This window comes from Myxine glutinosa, chromosome 2 (genome assembly GCF_964187855.1).
Source record: "Myxine glutinosa chromosome 2, kmMyxGlut1.1, whole genome shotgun sequence".
Taxonomy (NCBI): Eukaryota; Metazoa; Chordata; class Myxini; order Myxiniformes; family Myxinidae; genus Myxine; species Myxine glutinosa.
The window spans coordinates 261,917,957-261,936,080 of NC_136262.1; the positions used below are offsets into that span (position 1 = coordinate 261,917,957).

At 42.2% G+C, this 18,124-nt stretch overlaps 1 protein-coding gene across 1 annotated transcript in view; it reads right to left on the reverse strand.

Annotated features, from left to right (window-relative positions):
* The window catches only part of LOC137420593 (uncharacterized), a 24,833-nt gene extending 7,313 nt beyond the window's left edge, over positions 1–17,520 (reverse strand). Inside the window, exons 1-4 of the mRNA XM_078772507.1 lie at positions 17,424–17,520; positions 12,962–13,048; positions 10,031–10,177; positions 9,809–9,869 (exon numbers count right to left, since the gene is read on the reverse strand). Coding sequence (XP_078628633.1) covers positions 9,809–9,869; positions 10,031–10,177; positions 12,962–13,048; positions 17,424–17,445 — 317 coding nt within the window. The 5' untranslated portion in view covers positions 17,446–17,520. The remainder of the gene's footprint in view (positions 1–9,808; positions 9,870–10,030; positions 10,178–12,961; positions 13,049–17,423) is intronic.
* Positions 17,521–18,124: the final 604 nt, after the last annotated feature.

Genomic DNA, 18,124 nt, shown 5'->3' on the forward strand with positions numbered 1-18,124 from the left:
ATATATATATATATATATGTATATATATATATATATATATATGTATATATATATATATATATATATATATATATATATATGTATATATATATATATATATATATATATATATATATATATATATATATATATATATATATATATATATATACACATCACTAACGATACTTCCTTTCTGAGCAAATCGCCATTGTCTATAAACATATATCACGTGTGACGGTTCACATCATCACTTTACGTTGAATTCCCTTTTTTTTCTTTTTCTTTTTTGTATACAAGATCTAGGCTCGTGTAAGAGCTAACTTTAAGCACAAAAAAAAACGGACATATAAAAACATATAATAAAGGAAGCGGGAGACAAGATAGTGAGAGAGAGGGAAGCACACAAGTACAACAGTAGAGAACAGGGACGTCGGGAACAGAAATTCATTGACTTACTAATCAATATTTATTAGCTGTCTGGGAACCAAAGTTAATAAACACCCTTTCTGTGATCACCACCAGTGGACCTGACCAGCCTTTTATTACACATTTACTTAAATGTACCATTTTCATTAAGTATCAGATCTACTAAAACATTCCATTTGGTTTATCATTCACTGTAAAGCAAACACAATGCAATAAACATACAAAGGAAATCCCAACGTTTAGGTTGATGCGAGTAAACATGAAAGAGGTGAAAATACACTGTTCAATGTAATTTTACAAATCATACAGTGAGTACACAACTAAGGGTCTACCTGAGTGGTTATCGATTCAAAGGCAAGTGTCTCAATGTTACTATTGTCCCCACTGTGTGCGATTGTAAGAACAGTTGTTTTTCAGGAAAGTAATCAATTTCACGACTTCCTGAATGAACAAATTTTCAGTAAACACAACAGGTTTCTTCCGCCATGGTACTTGCAAGGTCAAAAGGTTACACTACTCGCAGTGAGATCAGGTATCATTGGTGTGATCACTGATACCAAGTCCCTAACATCAATGGTTCAAGGTCGACGCACATTACATATGTCATACATATTCGTAATGAGAGTATAATTACTGACATTAGGATGACTTGGAATGGAATTGAAGTTGAAACTGCTTAAAATTCCACATAATTGAGCCTCATCAAACAAGGGATGTGCTACTAAAGAAACAAGAAAGAGCAATCAGAGATTGCAGACCTTCGCCAGGATGTGTTTTAGTGGGTTTTTTTTAGTGCTTTTGGATTAAAACACATATGGTGGCCAAACCACGTGACCGATGACGTCATCAGTACTTTTTTTTCCACAAATTTATCCATAGATGATACTCAAGAAATTTCATCTTGATTGGATGAAATTTTGTACTTGTCGAATTATGACGTCATAATGAAGAAACCTATGACATCATTCAAATATGTTATTCCAGATGGAGAGTTCTTTACAATGAGCCATGTCTCATTTTTTTATACGCAGCCCTTTTGGAGATATAGAGGTGCAAAATTTTTCGTTTTTTCCAAGATGGCGCCCCTATCGCCATGTGAACTATAACGGCATAATTATCATTAAAAAATTATACAGGAGGTGATGCACCTATGGTGAAAATTTCCTGTCAATCGGAACAACGGTTGCAGAGAAAAGCATACTCACATTCTGTGCGGACAAACAGACAGACAGACAAACAAACAAACAAGAAGACGTCATGCAGAGCACGATACTTGCAAAATCCACCCCTCCTCCAAAAAAAAGCTGTCATGGATACATCAAATTGTCCATTTCATTAAGATTAAAAATGACGATCTAAATCAAAGCTCCGGTCAATCCGATTAAAATTGATGATTTTTCAGAAGAAAATTGATATTAGAAGTTTGACCTTGAGTTGACCTTTGACCTTGAGTTGACCTTTGAGATTTTGCCCTTAAATAGTTGGTTTCCCAAATCAGCGATATACTATGTAATTGCTGTTTAATGTTTCAGGTTAATGCGATGAAAATTGATGATTTTTTAGATGCAAATTGATGATTTTAGAAGTTTGACCTTGAGTTGACCTTTGGCCTTTTCACCTTAAATAGTTGGTTCCCCAAATCAGTGATACACTATGTAATTGCTGTTTAATTTACAAGTTGATATGATGAAAATTTATGATTTTTCAGATGAACATTTATGATTTTAGAAGTTTGACCTTGAGTTGACCTTTGACCTTAAATAGTTGGTTTCCCAAATCAGTGATACACTCTGTAATGGTGTTTAATTTTCAAGTTAATAGGATGAAAATTGATGATTTTTCAGATGCAAATTGATGATTTTAGAAGTTTGACTTTGTTGACCTTTGACCTTTTCACCTTAAAAATAGTTGGTTTCCCAATTTAGTGAGGCACTGTGCAATTGCTATATAATTTTCAAGTCAATCGGATGAAAATTGATGGGTTTTCAGATGAAAATGGATGATTTTGGAAGTTTGACCTTTTGACCTCAAAAATAGTTGGTTTACCAATTAATGACTCAATATACAAATGCTGTTCAATTTTCAAATCAATTGGATGAAAAGTAGCGATTTCAGAAATTTGACCTGCAGATGACCTTTGACCTCAATCAATAGGCTTCTCAATTATGACGACCTCTACAACTTGGTGAAGTTTCATGATGATCGGTTTAGAATTGTGAGCTGTAGGCGAGTGACAGAGAAGAAGAAGACGTTATGCATAGCCTGATACTTGTAAAATCCACTCCCTCCTCCTCCCACCCAGAGCTGTCGATAGAGAAAGTTCGGTCAACCCGGTTTCAACTGGTCTGCCCTATGATTGGTTAAGCGCTGTCATGTGATTCACAGGCGCCATGTTGTAACCCAACCTCCGTAACTAGCAGAACGAACGCGCATCGCATTGCATGCATTCGCTTTGTGGAAGTTGGGATGGATGAGGGGAAGGAGGGATGGATGAGTGGAAGTTGGGATGGATGAGTGGAAGTGGGGATGGTTGAGTGGAAGGAGGGATAGATGAGTGGAAGGAAGGATGGAGAATGAGTGGAAGGAAGGATGGAGAATGAGTGGAAGGAAGGATGGATTATGAGTGGAAGTTGGGATGGATGAGTGGAAGGAAGGATGGATGATGAGTGGAAGTTTGGATGAGTGGAAGGAAGGATGGATGAGTGGAAGGAAGGATGGATGAGTGATGGATCTTCCACTCATCCATCCAAAGTTCCACTCATCCATCCCAACTTCCACTCATCATCCATCCCTCCTTCTTTCCACTCATCCATCCATCCTTCCACTCATCCATCCTTCCACTCATCCATCCATCTTTCCACTCATCCATCCTTCCACTCATCCATCCCTCCCTCCTTCCACTCATCCATCCTTCTTTCCACTCATCCATCCCTCCTTCCACTCATCCATCCCAACTGACTATACAATGTATGAAACTGGAACATAAAAATAAACCCGTCCTTAATAGCAGTAAGTTGCATGCACGCTTGAACGCACGCGCGCGTGCACTTGACCTTGGGTAACAACATGGCGCCTGTTGTTTAGTTGGCCAAACTCTCTCTATCTACAGCTCTGCAAACCCCCCCCCCCCCCCCTCCCAAAAGGTTGCCATTGATCCAACAAATTGTCCATTTCATCAAGATTAAAATTGACGATCTTGATCAAAGCTCGGGTAAATAGGATGAAAAGTGATGATTTTTCAGATGAAAATGGATTTTAGAAGTTTGACCTTGAGTTGACATTTGACCTTTTGACCTCAAAATAGTTGGTTTCCCTATTTAGTGACTCAATGTGCAAATGCTGTTCAATTATCAAGTCAATCGGATTTAAAATGGCGATTTTTCATTTTGACATCGAGATGAACTTTGACCTCAAAATCAACCAGCTTATCAATTGTGACAACCTCTACAACTTGGTGAAGTTCCGAGACGTTCGGTTTAGAATTGTGACCTGTAGGCCGGTGACAAACAAACAAACTAGAAATCGGTCAGAGACCGAGGATTTGCCGGAATGTACTTTGACAGAGTTATCTATCTATAATTCCAGTAATCTCTGTGTGTATGTTTGTATGTTAGTCTATCTATAATTCCAGTAATCTCTGTGTGTATGTATGTATGTATGTCTGTATGTCTGTGACCGCTGTTTCTCGACAACCACGGGTCCGATATACTTTAAACTTGCCAGGTATATTGCTGGGGACCCGAGGATGTGCCTTTTCAAGGTTTCATATTAATCGGACAAGTAGTTAGCGAGCTATGTCCAAAAAACGATTCAACCAATCAGAGAGCAGCGAGCTATCACGTGTGCCGAACGTGGCGAACAGACTCTGCCTCGGACGGCACATTTGAGAGCGTATTCATTTATTTCACGTTGGCAAACTATGTTGGCGTTAAACTATGTTTTAAAACTAATTAAAACTACTTTACGATTCTTTCGCTTTCCTGCGCGTTTGTGCACGCTATGGCGATTTCTTTACCAAACTCCGCAAGCCGTTCGCTTTGGACCAAACCATTTCATGTAAATAGAGGGGGGGGGGGGGGATTGTCACCGTACTCGCAAGCCGTTCGCTTTGGACCAAACCATTTCATGTAAATAGAGGGGGGGGATTGTCACCGTACTCGCAAGCCGTTCGCTTTGGACCAAACCATTTCATGTAAATAGAGGGGGGGGATATAATTTTAGATATATATATAGTACGGGCATGCCCTAGTTAGTAAAAAAAACAATTATTGACCTTGAGTTTGACCTTTCAATTTCAATCACTCAAGGTCAAAGGTCATGGTGCCAAATGAAATGCCGTATGTGACTTCCTATATGTCAGTAACAGTAAGTGTATGCATATCTCTTGTACTTTTAGAGTTATAGTGGTTTGAAATATATTTTAAATGAAAACTCGACCCCCCTGATTTCACATGTTGGGTGACCTTGACGTTGACCTTGGGCGTAGAGAGTTAAAAATTGGGCACAGTCTATTCCAGGACAAGACAAATATGGGTGTAAAGTTTGGCGATGCTATGTGCAACGATGTAGACGTAGTACTGCGCACAAACAGACAGCCAGACAGACAGCCAGACAGCCAGACAGACAGACAAACCAACCAACCAACATACTTGCCGGAATTTATTCCGGCAAATAACAAACAGACAGACAAACCAACCAACCAACATACTTGCCGGAATTTATTCCGACAAAAAACAAACAGACAGACAGACAAACCAACCAACATACTTGCCGGAATTTATTCCGACAAATAACAAACAGACAGACAAACCAATCAACCAACATACTTGCCGGAATTTATTTCAGCAAATAACAAACAGACAGACAAACCAACCAACCAACATACTTTCCGGAATTTATTCCGGCAAATAACAAACAGACAGACAGACAAACCAACCAACATACTTGCCGGAATTTATTCCGACAAATAACAAACAGACAGACAAACCAACCAACATACTTGCCGGAATTTATTCCGACAAATAACAAACAGACAGACAAACCAATCAACCAACATACTTGCCGGAATTTATTCCAGCAAATAACAAACAGACAGACAAACCAACCAACCAACATACTTTCCGGAATTTATTCCGGCAAATAACAAACAGACAGACAGACAAACCAACCAACATACTTGCCGGAATTTATTCCGACAAATAACAAACAGACAGACAAACCAACCAACCAACATACTTGCCGGAATTTATTCCAGCAAATAACAAACAGACAGACAAACCAACCAACCAACCAACATACTTGCCGGAATTTATTCCGACAAATAACAAACAGACAGACAAACCAACCAACCAACATACTTTCCGGAATTTATTCCGACAAATAACAAAGAGACAGACAAACCAACCAACCAACATACTTGCCGGAATTTATTCCGACAAATAACAAACAGACAGACAAACCAACCAACCAACATACTTTGCGGAATTTATTCCGACAAATAACAAACAGACAGACAAACCAACCAACCAACATACTTTCCGGAATTTATTCCGACAAATAACAAACAGACAGACAAACCAACCAACCAACATACTTGCCGGAATTTATTCTGGCAAATAACAAACAGACAGACAAACCAACCAACCAACATACTTTCCGGAATTTATTCCGGCAAATAACAAACAGACAGACAAACCAACCAACCAACATACTTGCCGGAATTTATTCCGACAAAAAACAAACAGACAGACAGACAAACCAACCAACATACTTTCCGGAATTTAATCTGACAAATAACAAACAGACAGACAAACCAACCAACCAACATACTTGCCGGAATTTATTCCGGCAAATAACAAACAGACAGACAAACCAACCAACCAACCAACATACTTGCCGGAATTTATTCCGACAAATAACAAACAGACAGACAAACCAACGAACCAACATACTTTCCGGAATTTATTCTGACAAATAACAAACAGACAGACAAACCAACCAACCAACATACTTGCCGGAATTTATTCCGACAAATAACAAACAGACAGACAAACCAACCAACCAACATACTTTGCGGAATTTATTCCGACAAATAACAAACAGACAGACAAACCAACCAACCAACATACTTGCCGGAATTTATTCCGGCAAATAACAAACAGACAGACAAACCAATCAACCAACATACTTTCCGGAATTTATTCCGACAAATAACAAACAGACAGACAAACCAACCAACCAACATACTTGCCGGAATTTATTCCGACAAATAACAAACAGACAGACAAACCAACCAACCAACATACTTTCCGGAATTTATTCCGACAAATAACAAACAGACAGACAAACCAACCAACCAACATACTTGCCGGAATTTATTCCGACAAATAACAAACAGACAGACAAACCAACCAACCAACATACTTTGCGGAATTTATTCCGACAAATAACAAACAGACAGACAAACCAACCAACCAACATACTTGCCGGAATTTATTCCGACAAATAACAAACAGACAGACAAACCAACCAACCAACATACTTTCCGGAATTTATTCCGGCAAGTAACAAACAGACAGACAGAATAGCAAACGCAACCGACCAATATATACTGAAACGCAAAAGAAACTTACCACCTTTGAAACCTTTAAATATCAACAATAACACTGCGTGTAGTAAATGTGTGAACTTATTTGTGGACAATAGTGTCCTCGCTGTCAGACAAAATGGTCACGGATGGTCACTTGAACCTTCAATGGTCACTTCATAGCACAGCTGTTGAACAGCCGTTTTGACTGTCAGTGATTAGCCAAGGGGTACGGGATGATTTTAATGAGCTGCACGTGATGTCTTGATATTGGCTTTAAAAAGGCCAGTGCAAAATGTGCATTTTGACCGAAAAATTTGACCATTTTGACCAACTTCAAAAAGACCGAAAACACAAAAGAAACTTACCACCTTTGAAACCTTTAAATATCAACAATAACACTGCGTATAGTAAATGTGTGAACTTATTTGTGGACAATAGTGTCCTCACTGTCAGACAAAACGGTCACGGATAGTCACTTGAACCTTCAATGGTCACTTCATAGCACAGCTGTTGAACAGCCGTTTTGACTGTCAGTGATTAGCCAAGGGGTACGGGATGATTTTAATGAGCTGCACGTGATGTCTTGATATTGGCTTTAAAAAGGCCAGTGCAAAATGGGCATTTTGACCGAAAAATTTGACCATTTTGACCATTTTGACCAACTTCAAAAAGACCGAAAACGCAAAAGAAATTTACCACTTGTTTGAAATGTAATAAAATTGTAACAGTTCAAAATAAAACAAACCAACAATTGCTAATTGAAACATTGGCATTTTATTGATGACATGTCAAGTTTTTGACCAAGATACACCATCTCATCAGTTTGTTCTACAGTACAGAACAGCACAGGGTGCAATGTCAGTCCCCTTTCAATAGCGTGTATGGCCACCATTGTTTTGGATACAGGCAGTGCATCGTCGGCGTATACTGCCTACCAGTCTTTGGATGGATTGCTGCTGGATTCTGTCCCACTCAGTCCTCAATGTCTGAAGCAGCTCTGCCCGTGTCCTGGCCCTGCCAACTACGCGTCTCCCAAGCTCATCCCACAGGTGCTCTATGGGATTCAGGTCAGGAGAGAGCGCAGGCCACTGCATGGTGTTGATGTTCTCGCCTTGGAGAAATGCAGTGGTAAAGCGAGCAGCATGGGGACGAGCGTTGTCATGCTGAAAGGTTCTCAGTTCTGGGTGGTCTAGCAGGAATGGCAGCAGATGAGGTCGCAGGATGTTATCCACATACCGCTGGGCGTTAAGATTCCCATCCACAACCACCAGTGGCGTCCTGTACCGGCCTGATATGGCTGCCCACACCATCACACTTGGGCCACCCCACCTGTTGGCTTGACGCACGCAACAATCGGCATATCGCTCGCCAGTTCTTCTCCAGACACACTCACGCCCATCAGGACTGTCCACACAGAACCTTGACTCATCGCTGAAAGCGACCTCGTTCCACTGCGCCAAGGTCCACCGCTGATGCTGCTGGCACCATCTCTGACGGTTGCGGCGATGGGCAACCGTCATCACGGGGCCTCTGTATGGTCTTCTGGCAGTCAGACCATAGTCATGCAGTCGTCTTCGTGCAGTATCATTGGAGATCCGTGGGTTTGCACGCCCCGGAGTTTCTGCCGCAGTGCGGGATGCTGGACGGAATCGATCCCGCAGGTGACTTCGGACCATCTGCCTGTCCTGCCTTGCAGTGGTGACTCTTGGCCTCCCTGATCGAGGTCTGTCATCTGCAGAGTTGTGGAGGGTGTCTCTGTCCACCAGGGCCGATATCGTCTGGTGTGAACAGCCAAGGCGACGTGCTACCTCACGGTAGCTCAGTCCAACTTGCAGCATGCCCAGGGCACGCTGCCGTTGATCCCTTGACAATCGTGGCATGTTGATTGAAATGCCCATTTTGCACTGGCCTTTTTAAAGCCAATATCAAGACATCACGTGCAGCTCATTAAAATCATCCCGTACCCCTTGGCTAATCACTGACAGTCAAAACGGCTGTTCAACAGCTGTGCTATGAAGTGACCATTGAAGGTTCAAGTGACCATCCGTGACCGTTTTGTCTGACAGTGAGGACACTATTGTCCACAAATAAGTTCACACATTTACTATACGCAGTGTTATTGTTGATATTTAAAGGTTTCAAAGGTGGTAAGTTTCTTTTGTGTTTTCGGTCTTTTTGAAGTTGGTCAAAATGGTCAAATTTTTCGGTCAAAATGCCCATTTTGCACTGGCCTTTTTAAAGCCAATATCAAGACATCACGTGCAGCTCATTAAAATCATCCCGTACCTCTTGGCTAATCACTGACAGTCAAAACGGCTGTTCAACAGCTGTGCTATGAAGTGACCATTGAAGGTTCAAGTGACCATCCGTGACCATTTTGTCTGACAGTGAGGACACTATTGTCCACAAATAAGTTCACACATTTACTACACGCAGTGTTATTGTTGATATTTAAAGGTTTCAAAGGTGGTAAGTTTCTTTTGCGTTTCAGTATACTTGAAAAATCTTCGATTTTGCAAGTGACAAACAGACAGACAGACAAACAGACCCAAATGCAATTCCCTCTCCTCCTGCGAGGGTAATGAAAACAGTCATCAAAGATGTTGGTGGAACGCATAGAAACATACAGTACGTGTCTGTTTGTTTGTTTGTGGGACGATGCTGAAAGTCGGTGGTTGTACTCATGGTGTGGATGGAAATTATTTAAGTTTGGATGGCCACCTCCAAATTAAGGCTGACCCCAACCAACCCCTGACCCCCTTCCCACTCTCATAGTGAGTGGATGTTTCTAACCGTAATACATTACTCCACCTGCTGATGCAATTCCCGGCGATGTTCAGGTTTTCAAGATTATCGCAAGATTTCAAAGCATCTGTGAGAAAGATGGTGAAATATTTTCGCTATCACGATTCCTTGCGATATTCATTTCCACATCCGACATGGAGTTATAATGTTGTATAACGTTTGTAGCCACAACAACAACACTTACAACAGTCGCCATTGCACACTATTTTACAGGAGATTATGTCTTACCAACTGAGGTGATCTGGTTTGCAGACAGGTTCAGGACAGACAGCATTTTTAGAGAAGCAAGTGAATCCACACATGATAACCTATTATCGGATAAGTCTAAATCTTCCAAGTTCACACAATCACTGATGGAGTCGATATGGCAGATACCTGCAAGACACGATCCATGGCATGTCATTAACATTTGAATAAAAACAATTTATAAAGCTAAGAAGTACAAAAAGTTTTAATTAAAACAAAAGCCGCGTCGATGTTACACAATGCCTAGATGCAGCTGTGCCTATAACGTCGATGTTATAGGCACAGGACATTCCTATTGATTCGATTACTTGATGTTATTTTTGTGCAAAGTGAAAATATATCTCGGCAATTTCCCGTGTGTGGCGACGAATTTTTAATATATCTCGGCATTTTCCCGTTTGTTATTTCAGGCGGTGTATGACTGACCATGCCGCGATTTAAAAAAAAAAAATCTCGGCAATTTCCCGTATGTGGCGACACGTGAACGAAGCTATGCTCCTCTCTCCACATTATTGTGACGACGTATAAATTAAATATTTCATCGTGACGATTGTCATCAAATGGACGAATTTTTAATATATCTCGGCATTTTCCCGTTTGTTATTTCAGGCGGTGTATGACTGACCATGCCGCGATTTAAAAAATATATATCTCGGCAATTTCCCGTGTGTGGCGACACGTGAACGAAGCTATGCTCCTCTCTCCACATTATTGTGACGACGTATAAATTAAATATTTAATCGTGACGATTGTCATCAAATGGACGAATTTTTAATATATCTCGGCATTTTCCCGTCTGTTATTTCGGGCGGTGTATGACTGACCATGCCGCGATTTAAAAAAAAAATCTCAATGGACTTGAAGTTACAGGCCTTTGAGAATTCATTTCGTTCTATAAAGGGCAACTTCCATCGGATTTTCTTCCCGTTTTTTTTCAACCGAGTCTAAAACTATGTTAGCGACTGTGAAAAATGAAATGATATATCGAATTTGATTTGAAATAAAACTGTGTGAGAGAGGAAGACACCACGGGCCTACAAAACAGGCCTCAAAGCTATGCGAGTTAATAAAATGGTGGATATTTGTTTATATGAAGGCTCTCCCAGAATGGGTGGAGCTATGGTTCCCAGAATGGGTGGAGCTTTGAGGTTTTGTCTTCTCTGCAAGAACAAGAACAAGAAGAAGAAGAACAAGGAGAACAACAACAACAGCAGAGGGCACTCACTCTATGAGCAGCGTCTGCGACGCGGCTAAAAATCTCACTTTCACCGGTATATAGCAAGTATTACAGGGTAATAAACTGATAAACAAAACAACAGCACTCAGTAGGACACATACCTCCACCAGGCTGAACAATTTACGTTTTGTATCCCAATGATGAATGATGTGCATCTGGATTCGGACCTGAACCAAAATCTAATCGGCTTGTTCTTGTCACCTAACCAACTCATCCCCCAAGTTTAGTCATAACTCGTCCATAACTTTTATAAATATCGTGCTATATAATCGCTTTTGGCCCAATCTCTCAATGGTGAAGAATCGCTTATAAATTAAATAATTCTCGTATAAGAATCCCTTTCCAGATCTTCACCAAAATCGAATCAATTAATCCTTGTAACACACCCAACATGTCCACCAAGTTTCGTCCAAATCCGTCCATAACGTTTTGAGATATCCTGCTATGTTTCGGTTTTAGACCTATAACTCGATGGTGAAGAATCACTTGAAAATTAAATAATTATCGTATCTGAATGCATATTCACTGGTAATTCATTCACTGAATGAGTACCAGTTCACTGGTAATTCCCTGTTTGTCGTTAAAGGCGGCAAAAAGGGTTGGCGTCAGGAAGGGCATCCAGCCGTAAAACATTGCTTCAAAAAGGGGACCAAAAAAACAACAACAACCACGGTTCCAGAAAAAGGCCAACCCCCGCTTTGCGGGGGAAAATGGCCTCTAAATGTGTTTTTTTTTTTTTTTTTAATGCATATTCAGATCTTCACCAAAATCAATTCGATTAGTCCTGGTCACACATCCCACATGTCCACCAAGTTTCGTCCGAATCCGTCCATAACCTTTTGAGATATCCTGCTATGCATCGTTTTTGACCCATCTACCAATGGTGAAGAATCACTTAAAACATTCTAGTAGCCGGATCCGAATCCAGATCTTCACCAAAATCTAATCATTTCGTCCTTGTCACATACATTACCTGTCCGCCAAATTTCGTCCGAACTCGTCCACAACTTTGAGACATCTTGTTCACAAACAGACAAACAGACAGACAGGGGTGAAAACATAACCTCCATCCACCTTTGGTGGCAGAGGTAACCAGATGGTATTCAATACCATCCCTGCACAGTCAACTTGGTGTGAGCCAACGCTTGTGTTTTTGAAGGGTTTTTTCTTTGATCCAATATGGCTGCCAGACCACGTGAGCGATGACATCATAAGTTTATATTCTCTAATATAATTGTTGCAGATATCAAGCTCAATAAATTTCAAACTGCTCAGACTAAGCCTTGTCCCTGTCGAATTATGACGTCATAATTAAGGTACCAATAACGTCATCGTTAACGACACTAATTCCGCATATGGAGTTCTTTACATTGAGCCAAGTTTCAATTTTTTTCATGGTGCGGTTTTAGAGACATAGAGGTGCAACGTTTTTCGGTTTTTCCAAGACGGCGCCTCTACCACGTGACCTATGACGTCATAATTATCATTTAAAAATCATACAGGAGTCGCTCCTATGGTGAAACGTGGTGACATGCAAACAGCCTTAAGCTCAACGTTTACCCTGCTTACATACATCGAAATGGGCTTTCTACGCGTAATGCGGTCCATGCTAAACGAAGCAATCCTACCTTTCCTATGAGATTCATCTCTACCCCCACAAACGTAACAATATTTACCAAGTCCCATAAGGTTCAAAAGCAACACCAACTCCAAATCCTTTTGACCAGTAAAGGACTGCAGATCCTGCTTGGAAATTCGTCCATCTGTTGACACAATGGGGAAGGTGCGTTATCAAAATAATTACAGAAGGCTAAAGAAAATAGAGAAGAATATGATCAACAATATTAAACATAATAAATAATGAAGGCATTTTCAAAGGTACATAACGGGTAATTTCTGCGCAACTATAAACCGTCATCCTGGTGTTTTACAGGCAGGATGATTGATCAATGTTTGTGTCATCCATCGGATGGACGTTAAACTGGGCGTCCCGTCTGCCTGCATTTGGTGGACGTAAAGATGCCACGGTGTCCTTCAGGAAGAGTAGGTGAGCTATGGCCGGCACCCTGACAAATGACAAATTCCTGCCCTGACTTCCTGTGTCGGAGTGGAAACTCGACTCGTCCAGGGTTGTAACCCTTGCCAAAGAAACTGCTTTCCTGGAAACATGGGGGTGAATAGGCAGGTGTGCATCCATTTAGTGTGGGTCAATTTAGGAATAGACAAGTGTGGGTCCATTTAGGAACAGGCAAGTGTGGGTCCATTTAGGAACAGACAAGTGTGGGTCCATTTAGGAACGGACAAGTGTGGGTCCATTTAGGAATAGACAAGTGTGGGTCCATTTAGGAACGGACAAGTGTGGGTCCATTTAGGAATAGACAAGTGTGGGTCCATTTAGGAATAGACAAGTTTGGGTCCATTTAGGAACGGACAAGTGTGGGTCCATTTAGGAATAGACAAGTGTGGGTCCATTTAGGAATAGACAGGTGTGGGTCCATTTAGGAATAGACAAGTGTGGGTCCATTTAGGAATAGACAAGTTTGGGTCCATTTAGGAACGGACAAGTGTGGGTCCATTTAGGAATAGACAAGTGTGGGTCCATTTAGGAATAGACAGGTGTGGGTCCATTTAGGAATAGACAAGTGTGGGTCCATTTAGGAATAGACAAGTGTGGGTCCATTTAGGAACAGGCAAGTGTGGGTCCATTTAGGAACAGACAAGTGTGGGTCCATTTAGGAACGGACAAGTGTGGGTCCATTTAGGAATAGACAAGTGTGGGTCCATTTAGGAATAGACAAGTGTGGGTCCATTTAGGAACGGACAAGTGTGGGTCCATTTAGGAATAGGCAAGTGTGGGTCCATTTAGGAACGGACAAGTGTGGGTCCATTTAGGAACAGGCAAGTGTGGGTCCATTTAGGAATAGACAAGTGTGGGTCCATTTAGGAATAGACAAGTGTGGGTCCATTTAGGAACGGACAAGTGTGGGTCCATTTAGGAACAGGCAAGTGTGGGTCCATTTAGGAATAGACAAGTGTGGGTCCATTTAGGAACAGGCAAGTGTGGGTCCATTTAGGAACAGACAAGTGTGGGTCCATTTAGGAACGGACAAGTGTGGGTCCATTTAGGAACGGACAAGTGTGGGTCCATTTAGGAAACGACAAGTGTGGGTCCATTTAGGAACGGACAAGTGTGGGTCCATTTAGGAATAGACAAGTGTGGGTCCATTTAGGAATAGACAAGTTTGGGTCCATTTAGGAACGGACAAGTGTGGGTCCATTTAGGAATAGACAAGTGTGGGTCCATTTAGGAATAGACAGGTGTGGGTCCATTTAGGAATAGACAAGTGTGGGTCCATTTAGGAATAGATTGGTTAGTGATGAAAGTGACATGGCAGGTCTCCCTCGACATATCTCGTGCCTTCAATATGGTCTCGCACCCCACCCTGCTCTCCAAACTCTCTTATTATGGTATCCAAGGGGAAATCTACATGCATGGCTCACAGACTTCCTCTCCTGTCATAGTCAACATTGGCTCTAAATGGAATTCTCTCATCTCCCCTTCCTGTCCAGGCTGGAGTTCCTCAACACAGTGTTCTGGGCCCTGTACTTTTGCTGGTCTTCATCAATGATCTCTCCGACTCTCTGGAAAATCCTCTCTATCTCTTTGCTGATGACTCCACTCTCAGCCGCCCATCCCTCATCCCTCATATCGGCAGTCTGCAGCCTCTTCGCTCTCTGCAGACCTGGACAAATGTCGCAATAAGGTAAACCAAGTGGAGCATGTCTTTCAATCCTGACAAATCTCACACTCTTATGATGTCTCTCTGAAAAGACCGTCTGGACAACCCTCAACTTCCTCAACTTTCTCAACACTTTCTCAATACTTTCTCAACAATCCTCTCCAAGAAGTTTTGTCACTCAAGCTTTTGGGTCTCATTATCTGCCATAATCTTTCCTGGGAAAACCACATTTCCAAGCTGACCTCTGAAGCCAGTCGCCATCGTGCGAAGTCCTTCCTTGGCACGACTGAGCTTCTCACCACATACAAACATACCAATGTCTGGGTACCAACGGAGTTGCTATTGTAATATCTGTGAGTGGTTCTCGTCAAAAGGTGAACATTCCATCGGTGTTTGTTCATTTTTCACTTTACCACCATCTACATTCCCTCCCCAAAATAATATATTAAGAAATAAGAAAAACCCCTATCCTAATGATGTCTCAATGTCTGCCCCACTGTTCTCCTCCTCCTTCCTAGTGAAATGAAGTCGATAAACTGATGGATGTAATTCATGTGGATTTAATAAAACGCAGGCATGATGAGCTACATTGGTGGGGTGGTTAGGAGGGTAAGGGCTCACCAACCCACTCCTGCAGGTGTATTGATTGGGCAGGGCAGTCAGAATGACGTAGGGCTTGATAATCCACCGCCATTACTTCACTCCGTAGATACACTTTGAAACTCTTATTAACCACATAAACAATCAAGGTTAATAAAACTGGCTCGAGGCCTGTACAGTAATGACGTGCCCCCCAAACGTTGATAATGCGGTCCACTTCGTCAAGCAGTAATGGCGCTCATGGGACATCGCCATTGACAACAACGATGATGGGAGACTTGTACATGTTTTAGGTTTATGTGCACAACAGCTCAACTAATTACCTCCACCACGATTGTCTGCTGTCTGTCTGTGGGCACTATATCTCAAAATCATGGATAGATTCAGACAAAACTGGGTGGACAGGTTCGGTGTGTGACAAGGTCTTGCGGTCTTGATTATTCTCATGTGCACCCAAGTGCTCTCACTCAAGAACTTTGGCGAATCACTGGGTTATGAAATGATAAATGTAGAATAGTTGGATGCAAGTGTTGAAAGAGTTGAAACGACCACTAATTGCCACTTGGACTGGGTACCAACGGAGTTCACGTTTGATCAGAGGCAACTGGTGTGACCATCCGACCGGAGATCTTGGAACACGACCGGTGGGAGGAGATGGTCTCTTGAAGAAGATTGTGACGTGTGATGAGACCCGGGCCCGTCATTTCACGATCAAGTGAGAAAACATGGAGTGGAGACGTTCTTAGTCGACCCATCGCCACGAAAAGCAATCAACGTTGAGCCATCACCTGAAGGTTTCTCCTGAAAATCTGTGTTGGAACATTAACGGTCTTCACGTCACATTTCTTAGAAGTGGGAGAACCATCAACAAACATTGTTGTACGAGAGTGACATGTTCAGTCCTGAGGTGAGACAAGTACGTATGCATACGACAAGCAGGTGTGCTGTCACAAAGTGTGACATGGCCACAGGATAACGCTCACCCTCACCTGGAAAAGGACACCACGACTAGTCGATGGGTTAAAACGTGCCGAGTCTTCACCCATACAGTCCAGACACATCTCGTCGGACCATTCAAAGTACATCTGGGTGACATTCATTTTTTAACACCAGTGATGAAGATATCAAAAAGCACGTGACCTGAAATAGCTACGCAACCGTCCCCAATGTTTCTATGCAACAATTGGCATCAAGGCACGACCACACCGATATGGGACAGGTGTGTGCAAGTTGGAGGGGAATATATTACCTTGATATATAAATAAAGTGTCATCAACCTCCCTGTAGTTTAAACCTTCGAGGAAAAAAAAAGATTTTAATTAAATTAAAATGTTGTGTCTGGCAGCATGGCCGAGAGGTACGCACACTCACCTCTAAGCTGTCTCACCTGGGTTGGAATCCCGACCAAGCGCTAAACTGTCATCCTGGTGTTTCACTAGAAAGTAGCAGGGTCAGTGTGCGCCGTCACTCGGATGGACGTCGAAGACCCCACGGTGTCCTTCGTGAAGAGAAGGCGAGCTATCGGCCAAAAAATGCCAAATTCCTGCCCTAAGCAGTAGGGGGCACTGCATTAGCTGCACAGCGATGTCCGGATACCAAATTCTAATGGAGTCCTCATCCACCTTCAACTACCGAGATGTGCAAGAATTCCTTCAGTTTGATGAAGGGATATACACGTGAATGAGCAACGAATGAATTATATCGTATTGTGTGTCCCAAACTACATTGATGGGGAACACATGAAGACAACCAAACGTGTAGGTGAGTGCAGGTAACAGACAGCCGGAGTGCGAATCACCATTCCAGTGCGAAACGGACATTTCCTGCTTCTCCCCTTTACCGAGCCGTGCTCCGTGGAGGGTCCGTGGAGGGGTCCGTTGAGGGTCCGTTGAGGGTCCGTGGGAGGTCAAGGGGGCGAGGAAGCGGTTAAATATGGACCGCGGCCTCCCTGGGTTCTCCTTCCTTCATACTCAAGGAAAAAAACACAACCTGAGGAGGAATTTAATTTTCATTCACATCCACGGAAACATTTCAGCGAGTCGCGTCTGCATCTCCATAGCGACTCATTCGTTCGTCATTTATTCATTCATTCATTCAATCTTCGTTGTTCGTCATCGTTTGACATTTATTTGGTCTCGTTATTTTTACATCGTTATAAATACCATTTAAAACAGAATAAAAATAATAATTTTGAATTTTGAGACGAGATTCAATGGGAACTGTTTAAATATTAAAGTGTGGCGGACACAAAAGCCCACTGGCGTGGTGACATCATTCCACGCACCGAGTGGGCGGTGGCCACGCCCGAGGGGTAGGCGTGGCCTCATGATATACCCCGGGCGACCAGCCCGGAGGAGTTGAGTGTTACAGTGTAGTCTTACAATAAAGACGTTTATATGTTACCGCTTGTCCGCTTCCTCCTTGCTCACAAGCAGCGCGCGTAACGCCGCGCTTTACTGGTGACCCTCGACGTTGGATCTGCCGGAGCGATCCTTCCAC